General features: G+C 37.7%; 3 protein-coding genes across 3 annotated transcripts in view; all 3 read left to right on the plus strand.

Moving 5' to 3' along the window:
- The window catches only part of LOC21398252 (basic leucine zipper and W2 domain-containing protein 2), a 5460-nt gene extending 2691 nt beyond the window's left edge, over positions 1-2769 (plus strand). The window contains exons 6-8 of the mRNA XM_024175205.1: positions 706-967; positions 2165-2373; positions 2471-2769. Coding sequence (XP_024030973.1) covers positions 706-967; positions 2165-2373; positions 2471-2537 — 538 coding nt within the window. The 3' untranslated portion in view covers positions 2538-2769. The remainder of the gene's footprint in view (positions 1-705; positions 968-2164; positions 2374-2470) is intronic.
- A 1001-nt stretch (positions 2770-3770) lies between these two features.
- On the plus strand, positions 3771-7035 carry LOC21398253 (riboflavin biosynthesis protein PYRR, chloroplastic). The gene is made up of 9 exons (XM_010112785.2): positions 3771-4268; positions 4349-4483; positions 4579-4678; positions 4791-4916; positions 5013-5326; positions 5476-5595; positions 5698-5943; positions 6028-6153; positions 6468-7035. Exons 1-9 carry the CDS (start codon positions 3885-3887, stop codon positions 6729-6731), a joined length of 1815 nt encoding a protein of 604 aa, XP_010111087.1. The 5' UTR covers positions 3771-3884; the 3' UTR covers positions 6732-7035.
- A 945-nt stretch (positions 7036-7980) lies between these two features.
- Positions 7981-12143, plus strand: part of LOC112094421 (disease resistance-like protein DSC1) — a 5730-nt gene continuing 1567 nt past the window's right edge. The window contains exons 1-5 of the mRNA XM_024175208.1: positions 7981-8500; positions 8999-10160; positions 10257-10559; positions 10654-11512; positions 11803-11920. Of these exons, the coding sequence (XP_024030976.1) occupies positions 8013-8500; positions 8999-10160; positions 10257-10559; positions 10654-11512; positions 11803-11840 (2850 nt within the window). The 5' untranslated portion in view covers positions 7981-8012 and the 3' untranslated portion in view covers positions 11841-11920. The remainder of the gene's footprint in view (positions 8501-8998; positions 10161-10256; positions 10560-10653; positions 11513-11802; positions 11921-12143) is intronic.

A 12143-nucleotide genomic window follows, 5' to 3' on the forward strand; every position in this document is an offset into this window, starting at 1 on the left:
CGAGCCTAACTGCCCCTGGTGTTGTTTTCTGTTACTTGGAATACTTATATGCCCTTGGTAATTCTCAAGCCTATAATTGTTAAGTTTGCACACGGACATTTTATTAGCTAAATTAGTAAGATTACTATTCGTAAGTTTACTAAACACTAAAAAGGGATTTGGATTATGTCCTGTTCTAATTCCTAATAGATAAGTATCTCTTAGAAAGGGAATCAATGATCCCTATTCGTGTTCCATTTCTTTCCATTCCAATCACATATGGGATGTTTGTTTTAAGGGTTCGTCTCTAGTTCTGACTCATGGTTCTTGGTTCTCTACAAGATTTTTCTCTCACAAAAAATTTGAATTTCAAAAATCAGAATAATGAATCATGGTTCTGAATCCATGAACCAAACATCCCAATAATCTTTCCTATTACATTCCATTACTATTTTCTAAACATGGCCTTAATATTTTTGTTTTTCCCTTTTCAAGCTCATTCATTATTTTGACTTGTTTTGTGTTTTTTCTTTATGAATGATGTCAATTGTATTTGCCTATTCGGGTCTCTTGCAGACTTGATATTATGTGGTCGTCATCAGTCAGTTTTGTCGCCGTTATGTTATGATTTTTATTTTTGTTGCAATTCGTTAAAAACTGATATCTTGTTTCTTGTATAACCTGTAACTTTGGAACTTATCCATGGGAAACAATTGGCAATTTCAGTAAAGAAGGGCTGGTAGCATTGGTTGAGTACAATGACAAGAAAATATTTGAAGTGAAACTCAAGGATATGAAATCTGCCCTGACAACTCAGCTAACAGAGGAAACTGACATATCTGAAGTCATAGAAACCGTGAAGCAGCGTGTTAGAGATGCCAAATTGCCAGACATTGAGGTTGTGAAAATTCTCTGGGATGTCATAATGGATGCTGTTCAGTGGTCTGGGAAGAACCAGCAGCAAAATGCTAATGCAGCTCTTCGCCAGGTACATATATCGTGTATTCGTGTTTGTGATACGCTACTAAATTATTACTAGGATTATTTTTATAAATGCCCCTTGAAGCATGTACTCTGTTTCAAAATGTCCCTTGATTTTTCAAAATGGTTCAAAACCCCCTTGGTCTATCGAAAATAGGTTAAAATCCCCCTTCCATCCACTTCCGTCTATAACCCTAACGGAATGCTGACGTGGCACTCATTTTAAAACATAAAACATCTTAATTTTAACTAAAAAAGAATAATTATAAATATAATTAACAATTCAAAGAACAATTATATAATTAACAATTCAGAAACCCAAAGTTTTAGAAAAAATAATACATCTGAAATCTCTTATCAAAACCCACTCAAACTGTGAACTGCAAACCGGCCTCCACAGTCCAACCCCACCTCCCGACGGTGTAGTCCTCTTTCTAACGACGATCAAGTCGCTTGCCTCCACAGTAAGGCATTCCGTCAGACTTAATATTCTCCACGGCGTCGTCTTTGGGGAGTCCAAACTTGGTCATTGATGACAGCGTAGAGCTCTGATGATTCTAAGGAGTCGAGGGAGTGAAGGAGGGTGGGAGAGTGATTTTTTTTTTCTTTTACAGATCTGGTTTTTTTTTTTTTTTTTTTTTTTGCAGATATGGGTTGTGTTTTCTTTTACATATCTGTTTTTTTTTTTTTTTTGGCATTTCTAAATTTTGAGACGCTTAAATGAGATTATATTAGATTTTATTTTTATTTTTATTTTATTATTATTATTTTTTTTTGTTTAAAGATTGGATTTGTTGTTCTTATTGTTACATATTTGAGCCTATGGATTTTGGTCAGGGAAAGAAGATGAGGTCCTTTTTTTTTGTTCTTATGAGGTTTTTTTTTTTTTTAAATAATTAGTGATTTCTTTTCATTGATTTAATTAGAATTTAATAGTTTTACTTAATTTAAAATAAGTGCCACGTCAGCAAATTCTTTAAGATTATAGACGGAAGTAGATGGAGGGGGTGTTTTGACTTAATTTTTTTATAGATCGGGGGTGTTTTAAACTATTTTAAAAAATCAGGGGGCATTTTGAAACATGATACATACTTCGGGGGCATTTATGAAAATAATCCTTATTACTATTAATTAGTAAGCTGCAAGCCTGCAATGAGTGAAGTATTGACCACCATATAACCGTTTGTATTCCTTGACAATGCAGGTGAAAACATGGGCGAAACTTTTGAACACCTTCTGCACCAGTGGGAAGCTTGAGCTGGAGCTGACATACAAAGTCCAGATGCAGTGCTACGAAGATGCTAAGCTCATGAAACTGTTCCCTGACATTATCAGGTCTCTGTATGAACAGGATGTCCTTGCTGAAGACACCATTCTTCATTGGTACCGCCGAGGAACAAACCCCAGGGGCAGGTATGCTTCTCCTCCTCCTCCTTGTTTTCACAAATTGAAAATCCAATGATACCATGATCTAGGGTCTTGATAAATATGGTTGGAAATCCATTGTTAGGCAAACTTTTGTGAAGGCCCTGGAGCCATTCGTGAATTGGCTGGAAGAGGCAGAAGAGGAGGAATAGAAAAGCAGCAGTTGACTGATGGTGTTGCTATCTCCGTCTCATGTGGCCCTCTTCTTCGTAGCTATCTACCTACTTGCTGAGATATAAAAACTCATTAAAATGCTTTTTCAAGCTGTCGTAGTCTTACAAATAACAATTGATTGTGTGCTTGTGGTATGACGCTGACGAAATCCTTATGGTTTTATTTGACTTTCAATAATCTTTTCTACTGGTCTTATGTTCTGGTATGAAATACGTCTCGTATTTTTTTTTTTTTAAAGGATGTCTTTTAATTTCAATTGGCTGGAAAATGTCTATTTGTCAGCATTAGTATAATTACCGTCGTCTAGATGGGGATGTTCAAAACGACACGTCATCCATTGCAAGGTAACTCCGTGGTTTTGCGTTAAAGTACATGCGTCTTGATTGTCAATGAAAACAGAAGAAGCTGTGCGATGCTGTCAAGGGAAAGTAGGGAACGATAAGAGTCACATAAGACCTTTGGGGTCGGAAATACGAACTATGTCTTTTGTCTTGTAGTAATTGCGGTACGTCGTTTATTTCGATGGTAACAAGTTGTTTATGTTGGGACTATCGTGCTATCGGAAACGACAATTGACCGTGGCTAAACAAACTGTTTTAAAAAGTAAATGCTGTACTTTAGAAACAAAAATGGTAATTTATTAGTATATATGATGAGAGAGATCAAAATGAACTGGTAGGACACTAGGTGGTGTAGTTTTGTACGTAATTTTGATGGATTTATCGTTCAACGACACTATCAGATCGGTCGGAAAAAAAAAGGGAGTTTCTATCTGTAGTTTCGGACGCCGTTTTCCAATTTCTATACATTATTTTGTTGTTTGTTTAAAATTAAAGCAATCTCCATTTCCTTTATTACTTGCGACGGTATTTTTGTGTTGCCATTCATATTTACCGCTACCACACATGACAGTCTATTTCTCATAATTTTTAACATGTTCTTTCTCTTTTCACATGAGATAATAACCAACTCGTTCGTTTCGCTTATTTGAGTTAAAAACATTCTAATCACAAGTGCATTCTTTTTGGGACTTTACAAATATAGATTTCTGTTAGAATTTGAACTTTTGTTCAAAACAAATAGAAAAATGAAAGAATTAAAGTGAGATCACGCATTTTTTTTCACTCATTTTCAATTTAAGTTCTAATAAATAAAAAAATTAAATGAGACTAAAGTGAAAATAAGTTGACTATTATGTGTTAGATGGGAAGAGTCTGCGTATTATCATACACTCTGTGATCAGCGCTCTCATATCCTTACCAGCTGCCACTTAACAGAGTCCAGTCCGTACAACTTTTATCTGTTTTGGCTTCTTCTAAGTTCCAATGGTGTTGTCTTTGGGACTTGCACCCTACGCCTCTACCATTCTCTGCAAATCCGCTTCTCACGACAGCGCCGCTTTCAACTCCAACACCTCCTCCTCCGCCGCAATTCCCCACGCGCAGGATGCCGGTTTCATCCGACGCGCCGCCGAGCTCGCCGACCTCTCCGCCGGCTTCACTTCCCCTCACCCCAACTCCGGCTGCGTCATCGCCACTCCCTCCGGCTCCGTCGCCGGCGAGGGCTTCCTCTACGCCCAGGGCACCAAGGCCGCCGAGGTCCTCGCCGTCGAGGCCGCCGGCTTGTGCTGCCGACGCTCCACCGCTTACCTCAACATGGAACCCGGTGACTGCCACGGCGATCACGCCGCCGTCTCCGCCCTCGTCGAGGTTAGGTCTCGCAAAAGTTTTCATCTTTGATCGCTTTATTCGGCTGTTGAATTTGATTGGTGATGTTTGTTCTGGATTAGGCAGGGATTGAGAGGGTTGTGGTTGGAATTAGGCATCCTCTGCAACATCTCCGAGGCAATGCTGTTCGCGCAATGAGAAGTCACGGACTTCAGGTTGATGTTCTTGGAGAGGATCTCAAAAGCAAAATCATCGAGGTATATTTATAGCATTACTTGATTCACATTTTAGCTAAAATTTCGTTTTTGATATGTGTCCTAGCAGTTGAAAAGAATTGGTTTTGATCTCATAGGAAGCTCGAAAATGTTGTCTTCTGGTCAATGCTCCTTTAATTTGCAGAGCTGCTTCTCGAGTCCCCTTTTCTGTTCTCAAGTATGCAATGACTCTTGATGGTGAGCTTTGTCAATATAATTGCGTTTGATAAAATCTTTGGAGATAAACAAAAAGGGTAGAATTCAAATTTGACAAGAGCCTCTTGATAGTCTTTGTTGCTACTAATTACAGGAAAAATTGCTGCTAGTAGTGGACATGCGGCATGGATTAGCAGCAAAAAGTCTAGAAGTCGAGTTTTTGAACTCCGGGGTAGGAGTGATGCTGTTGTCGTTGGAGGAAATACAGTGCGTAGGGACAGTAAGTGTTGTCTTTCTTTGTGACTTTCTTGTTGTTGATAAAGAGAGGGAGATGTTAAAGATGGTTAAATGTGCTTTGATTTATTTCTCAAATTAGATCCGAGATTAACTGCAAGACATGGAGGTGGGCATATGCCTACGCGGATTGTAATGAGTCAGACTCTTGATCTTCCCGAGGAAGCGAATCTTTGGGATATGTCCGAGGCGTCTACCATAGTTGTGACGCAAAGGGGTGCTAGAAGGAGTTTCCAGAAACTTCTTGCTTCAAAAGGAGTTGAAGTAGTGGAGTTTGACATGTTAAACCCCCGAGATGTAATGGAATATTTTCATGATCGTGGGCATCTTTCAGTTTTGTGGGAGTGTGGAGGGACATTAGCAGCATCTGCTATTCAATCTGGAGTAATACACAAGGTTTCTCTCATTTTATTCTCTTTCAATTTTTTTTTTCCTCTTTCCCCCCTTTCCTTTTGTTTTGGTGAATTTCTTTACAGTAATCTGTCCGTTACATGATGAGCCACCATTGTTTAATCATCATACTTTATACTTCTCTCGACTTGCAGGTTTTTGCATTTGTTGCTCCCAAAATCATAGGTGGTAAACACGCCCCTTCTCCTGTAGGTGAACTGGGGATGGTTGAGATGTCACAAGCTTTGGATTTGATTGATGTTTGTTATGAGCAGGTTAGCACTAGTTTTTGGCCTTTTCTAGGTGAAAAAAATCTTCCTTCTTGTTAAATAGAACTCCTGATTGGTTTTATGTTTTCTCTTGGACTTGAACTGCAGGTTGGACCTGATATGCTTATTAGTGGGTTTCTCCAGCCTATACCAGATCTAACACCGGTTATCCCATCAGTCGAAGAAACTTACGCGATTGATCCGAATGTCACTCCATATGAACCAAAAATCATATTCTTCTTTAAAACCTGGGACCTCTACGGTGCTTTGTCAAATTTCTCTCCTCATCCAATTCAGATGCCTGATGACAATGACGGTTATTCCACTTGGTTAAGTGTGGAACATTACTACCAGGTAACCACACTTTTTCTAGACAAGTCATATATCTTCAATATAAGATCTTAAGAATGTCATTACAGTTTTATTGTCGATACGCAGGCTCACAAGTTTGTCGGGGTTGATGACCCTCTGGCTCAAGAATGTGTTGCAAAAATAAAGGCTGCTAAAAGTCCAGAGGAGGCAGCAAGAATAGGAAGGTCAATGCAGCGGAAACGACCAGATCTGGTATTTTCTTTCTATTCAATTGGATATTTGAAATCGTTTCATTCTCTTTGCCTTGGTAGTTACTATTATAAGGAACCTGTCACTTAGGGCTATTTAAAAGCTGACAGAAGATGTAGGGAAGATTTTTGGCACCTCTGGCATTAAGTTGGACTCGAGGATCTAATTTTCATCTAATATTAATTAATATACTCACTGATCTTTAATCATTATAACCATTTATCATTTTTTTGACACGTGCATTATTGAAAATTCATGGATAAAGGGTGTTTGCATTGCGTTTACTGTTTTCTTCTTTTAATGCTGTTGTTATGCAGATAAGATCTGATTGGGAAAGTGTCAAGATTGATGTTATGTATAGGGCTCTGAAATGCAAGTTCTCTATTTATCCACATTTGAATTCTATGCTGCTCTCTACCGCGGGATCCGTTCTTGTTGAAGCTTCACCACATGATCTTTTCTGGGGTGGAGGCAGGGACGGAGAAGGTTTAAATTATTTAGGCAGGCTTTTGATGCAATTAAGATCAGAATTTCTCGGTGAGTCTCAAGCATCTAGCCAGAGCTCTATCATTACTGTATAGCAGAAGCAAAAAGAAGCTAGTAAAGTCGATGTATGAGTCCATCTTGTAACCTTAGAATCGCCACAACAGAATAAGAATTTCCATCTGGTGCAAATATTCTAGGTTTTGATACTAGTGTAATGACATGGAGAGAGGTTTCGATTGCTTTTGTGTGTGTCAGAAAAAGACTCAAAAACGCTTGGGCCTTGCCACTTTTGAAGTCTAGTTATTCATCTGTACCGATTTTATATGCAATTTAGTGATAAATTTTACACAGAAATGACATATTCGAATACGGATTATTTAAAAGTCGTATTCCTCTAATTTCCCCTCTACACTAGGCACTTCAACCATTTATTTCATGCTGATTCTTAAGTGCTATGATTTTGTTCAAATAGTTGTTGCGAAGATTGTTCGTTTCACCTCTTTTAGATTTCGCTAAGGATTAGGTTGAATGAACTAAAATTCCTTGATGTATTTTTGACGAATTTACTCATTCGGTTTCACCTCATATGGTTCAGTCGGGTGGTTTCTCATCCATGAAAAAGACTGATATGCACGTACAACATGAATCTGACTATATCAGTAGGGCAATGAAAGGGGAGGGAAAAAAGAAAAATTTAAAAAAAGACTGCGTTGGATTTTGTAACTTGTGAGATATATGTAGTTTTACGGATTAGAGGGATAGTTTGGAACTTGTATAATTACTAATATATTCCATTTACTTGTTTACTTGATTCAAATGGAAAGAACAGTAGCGCTATTGTTCCATACTTTGTAGGCTACAACGTTTTTTTTTTTTTTTTTTTTTTTTGAAGTAATAACGAGTGGGTTTAATAAACCAAACTTCAAAGTGTTACTTTTACGGCATTCGAAGCAAGTTGATTCATGACAGTCATGAATATATCATTCATGATTCCGAAGTTTCCAACTAATATACCATTGACTTTGAGGTTGCGTTTCTTCAGTAGTTTCCAACTAATATACCATTGACTTTGAGGTTGCGTTTCTTCAGATACGGACGAATCCATAACTAAAACCCAGGCTTGAAATAAAAATATAATTAAATAGAAAGACCAATCACATGGCACAATTGTTTTTCCTTTGAGATTGTCGACTTTTTATAGGGGACATCTGACTTTAAGTTTCAAATAAAGCGAATGTAGCGTGTTGACTTTGTCGTATTTTCTTTTTGTCATTTAAGCCTATTATTATTAATCTCCACGGCCTTTAGTCTTTAATCTTTATCTATTATTCAAGGAGAGAGCCTGGTTTTGATCTGTAGATCTTCCGAGTGCAAATATGGCTACTACTTCTTCTTCTGCTGTCCTCACCATATCGAAGAAGTACGATGTTTTCATCAGTTTTAGAGGTGAGGATACACGTAATAATTTCACTAGCCATCTTTACGAGGCTTTGGTTCGGAAGAAGATGGAGGCTTACATTGATGACATGCTGAATAGAGGAGAGGAGATCTCGCCGGCTATAAAGAAAGCAATCGAGGAATCAAAACTTTCAGTCATAATTTTCTCAGAGAATTATGCTTCCTCCTCGTGGTGCTTGGATGAGCTCGTGCACATACTCGAATGCAAGAAAACAAACGGACAGTTGGTCATTCCCGTTTTCCACAACATAGATCCATCACATGTGCGGAAACAGTCGGGGAGCTATGCAGATGCATTTGCCGTGCTTGAAGAACGTTTTAGCGACAAAATGGACAAAGTGCGCGACTGGAGGGCTGCTCTGACAATTGCAGCAAATCTGTCTGGATGGAATTCTATTGTCACTAGGTAATCTCAAACTTGTAATTTCTAATTGTATTTACTATTATTATCCCTGATCAAATAGACCAACAACAGAGAAGGGAAAAGAAACTAGCTACAAGACTTAGATCGTGTTGTTATCTGATCTTAATCTTTTATTCAAGTGTTGTGTGACAAGTTCAGAAGAATTATTGCTTTTAGTCATATATGGCATTATCAGAATTCTGAAGAATTTTCCCTGCCAGACTTGGTGGAAAGTTAAAGCTTACTTAATTAACAGATTTCAATATGTTAAATGCAAATTTCTTTTTCTACCCACTTTTACCCTTAATACTTTCTACTTCTGTTTTATTCTGTTTGTTACGTACAACAAGAAAGACCCTAAAGAGAAAAAATGCTAAACATTCCACCTTTATGTTGGTCTAGTAGATTCAACTCACTAACCTACAAACTATATCTACCATAAGGTAATTTGTTTAATTAATTCATTCTTACTGACTAATGTTTGTTCTTCACATATGCTAGGCCCGAGTCCAAATTAGTTAATGAAATTGTTGAAGATATTCTGAAGAAATTGAATCGTGTACCATCAAGCAATGAGTTTAGGGGTTTGGTCGGAATTGCTAAACGCATTGAGCGAATTGAGATGTTGTTAGACGTTGGCTCACGAAATGTCCGCGTTGTAGGCATTTGGGGCATGGGTGGTATAGGAAAGACAACCCTTGCAAGTATTGTATTTGAACGACTTGCTCATAAATTCGAAGGTTGCTGCTTTCTTTCAGACATCAGGGAAGATTGGAAGAAACAAGGAAACTATCATTTACGAGATAAACTTTTTTCTGAGCTACTGGAAGAAAATATACATAAGATATCATATTTTCGATCATCTTTTACCCTGAGTAGGCTCCATCGTAAAATGGTACTAATTGTTCTTGATGATGTGAATGATCCGGAGCAGTTAGAACATCTCATCGGAGATCATGATCATCTTGGTCCTGGAAGTAGAATTATTATAACAACTAGAGATGTGCAGGTGCTTAGGAATATTGGAGCTGATGAGGTTTACAAAGTTGAGGAATTAAATGATGATGAAGCACTTCAGCTCTTTCATTCAATCACATTTAAAAAAACGCACTCTCCAACAACAAGTCACACAAAGTTGTCAAAAGTGGCGATAAACAATGCAGGAGACGTCCCATTAGCTCTTAAAGAAATGTACTTGCCCACAGGTTATACAAAGTTGTCAAAAGTTGCAGTAAACTATGCTGGGGGAATTCCATTAGCTATTAAAGTGTTGGGTTCCTTCCTTCGTTCCAAACGCATGGAAACATGGGAAATTGCATTGGATAAGTTGGAAAAAGTTCCCAATGAAAAAATTCAAAGTATATTGAGAACAAGTTACGATGAACTACAGGACAATGAGCAGAGTATGTTTCTCGATATTGCATGTTTCTTTAAAGGGGAGGAAAGGGATCATGTAGAAAGGATACTGAATTGTAATCTAGAAATAGATGATCTCGTAGACAAGTCTCTAATAACTATCACACACGATAACAAACTTTGGATGCATGATGTTATACAAGAAATGGGATGGAACATTGTTCAGAAAGAATCCATCAAAGAGCCTGGACGGCGCAGTAGGTTGTGGAATGCTCAAGATGTTTACCACGTCTTGAGAAATAACACGGTGAGTACGAACTGAATTAAATCCGTTGTGTGTAATTTTAGTGCTTTTGCAGCATATAGACCACATACTGATATTTTACTTTTCTCTTGGTTGCAGGGAACTGAAGCTGTTGAAGGAATACTTTTGGACATGTCTCAGACTAGAGATATAAACTTCAATCCAGAAGTCTTCCAAAAGATGTATAATCTAAGATTTCTGAAAATTTACAATTCGCCTTCTGGTAATGGGGAGAGCAACGTGTGCCCTTATGAAGAACTCATATCTTTTTCTGATAATCTTACTTATCTGCAATGGGATGGATTCTGTTCAAGATTTTTGCCAGTAAATTTTTCTGCTGAGAATCTTGTGGAGCTTATCATGCCTAAAAGTCGGGTTGCGAAACTTTGGGACGGAGTTCAGGTATATAAATGTTACTTTGGTTTTGTCTTATTCATTGGTGTCTTTTGCATAGATTTAAGTCATTCTAGCCATTGTCTTGTGTGTTTTATTGCAGCCTCTTGGAAGCTTGAAAAAGATTGATCTTAGTTATTGCCACGATCTTACTAAAATTCCGGATCTCTCAAATGCGCCAAAGCTTACAAGTCTTACTCTCGAGGGCTGTTATTCTATAAAAGAGTTTCCAGAGCTACCGAGAAACATAACATGTCTAAATCTGAGTGCGACATCAATTAAAGAAGTGCCTTCATCAATCCATCGCATCACTTGTCTTGAGATATTTGATCTCAGTGATTGCAGAAACATTGAAAGTCTCCCCACGAGTATCTGTAAGTTGAAATCTCTCAAGAGTTTGTATCTTTCTGGTTCCTACAAATTTGAAAAGTTTCCAGAAATCTTAGAGCCTATGGAACGTCTAGTCGAACTCGAGTTGGACAGAACAGCAATAGAAGAGCTACACCCTTCAATTGAAAACCTTGTTGGGCTTGAATCTTTGCACCTGGAATTGTGCCAAAACCTCAAGTATGTCCCAGATAGCATCTATAACATAAGCTCTCTCGAGTATGTTAGTCTTTGGCGCTGTCTTAGACTTGAATCGTCGCCGCAGTTGCCGAAAGATTCAGATGCATCTTGCATTTCATCAGAGAGAGCGTCGAGTTCTAGAACTGGAGTTCCAAAACTAAAAAGTTCTAGGACCGCACTGGTGCAACGTTGCGATCCATACGCTAACTTTGTTACTCCTCCAAGATATTATAACTACCTACAAAGAGTACCTGCGGACGAAGCTTCATTAGCAAGCCACCATTTCTCTGATTTGATCATTCTGGAACCACGCAACATATCTGCATCAGAAGAATCAACATATTCCGACTTCTTCTCAGAAACCTTTAAGCATTTGGCGGATGACTTGGACTTTGGTGCGTGGAAACTATAACATGAAAATCTCTCTCTCTCTCTCTCTCGAGATTTTATTAGCATTTTACATGTTTTTCTATCTTATTTTAAAAGAATGGAAACATAGAGAACTCGTGGCTGGAGTTTCTATAATAACTTCACATGAACTAAAATTTAGTGACTTAAAGGGGAATCTTTTCTGTTTTCCTTTGTCTCGTTGATGTTTTGATTTCTTTTAGTTTTTTTTTTTTTTTTTCTGATTTTTGAAATAATTACTCTATATTTTGTCATAACTTCTCGGCGTTCATTGCAGCATTAGGTGATGATGCAGAACTCTATGATGAAGTGTAGACGTGGTTTTGTACCAAGACGGAAAGACGAACTCAAAAAAAGGTTCAGGAGCACAACATGCGTATTATAAAGTTTATGGGGTATGTTGATACAAGTGATAAAATTAAAGAAAATTTATAAAATTTGTCCTTTAATGATTGCACACGATTACAAGTTTCTAACACGTAGGGTCGTATGTACATGCTACTATCAAAACATTAATTAATGTTCATCAAAAGCCTGGCTTGACATTCACAAAAAAAAAAAAAAAAAAAAAAAAAACCCTTGGCTTTAAAATTTTTATCTCAGTTTTTTTACGACATC

Source organism: Morus notabilis, unplaced genomic scaffold (genome assembly GCF_000414095.1).
Source record: "Morus notabilis unplaced genomic scaffold, ASM41409v2 Scaffold120, whole genome shotgun sequence".
NCBI classification, from domain to species: Eukaryota; Viridiplantae; Streptophyta; class Magnoliopsida; order Rosales; family Moraceae; genus Morus; species Morus notabilis.

Coding starts and splice junctions, on each gene's coding strand:
- LOC21398253 (XM_010112785.2), top strand. CDS start 3,885: ATGGTGTTGTCTTTGGGACTTGCACCCTACGCCTCTACCATTCTCTGC. Junction 4,679..4,790: donor GTATGCAATGACTCTTGATG/GTGAGCTTTGTC, acceptor TACTAATTACAG/GAAAAATTGCTGCTAGTAGT. Junction 6,154..6,467: donor AGCGGAAACGACCAGATCTG/GTATTTTCTTTC, acceptor GTTGTTATGCAG/ATAAGATCTGATTGGGAAAG.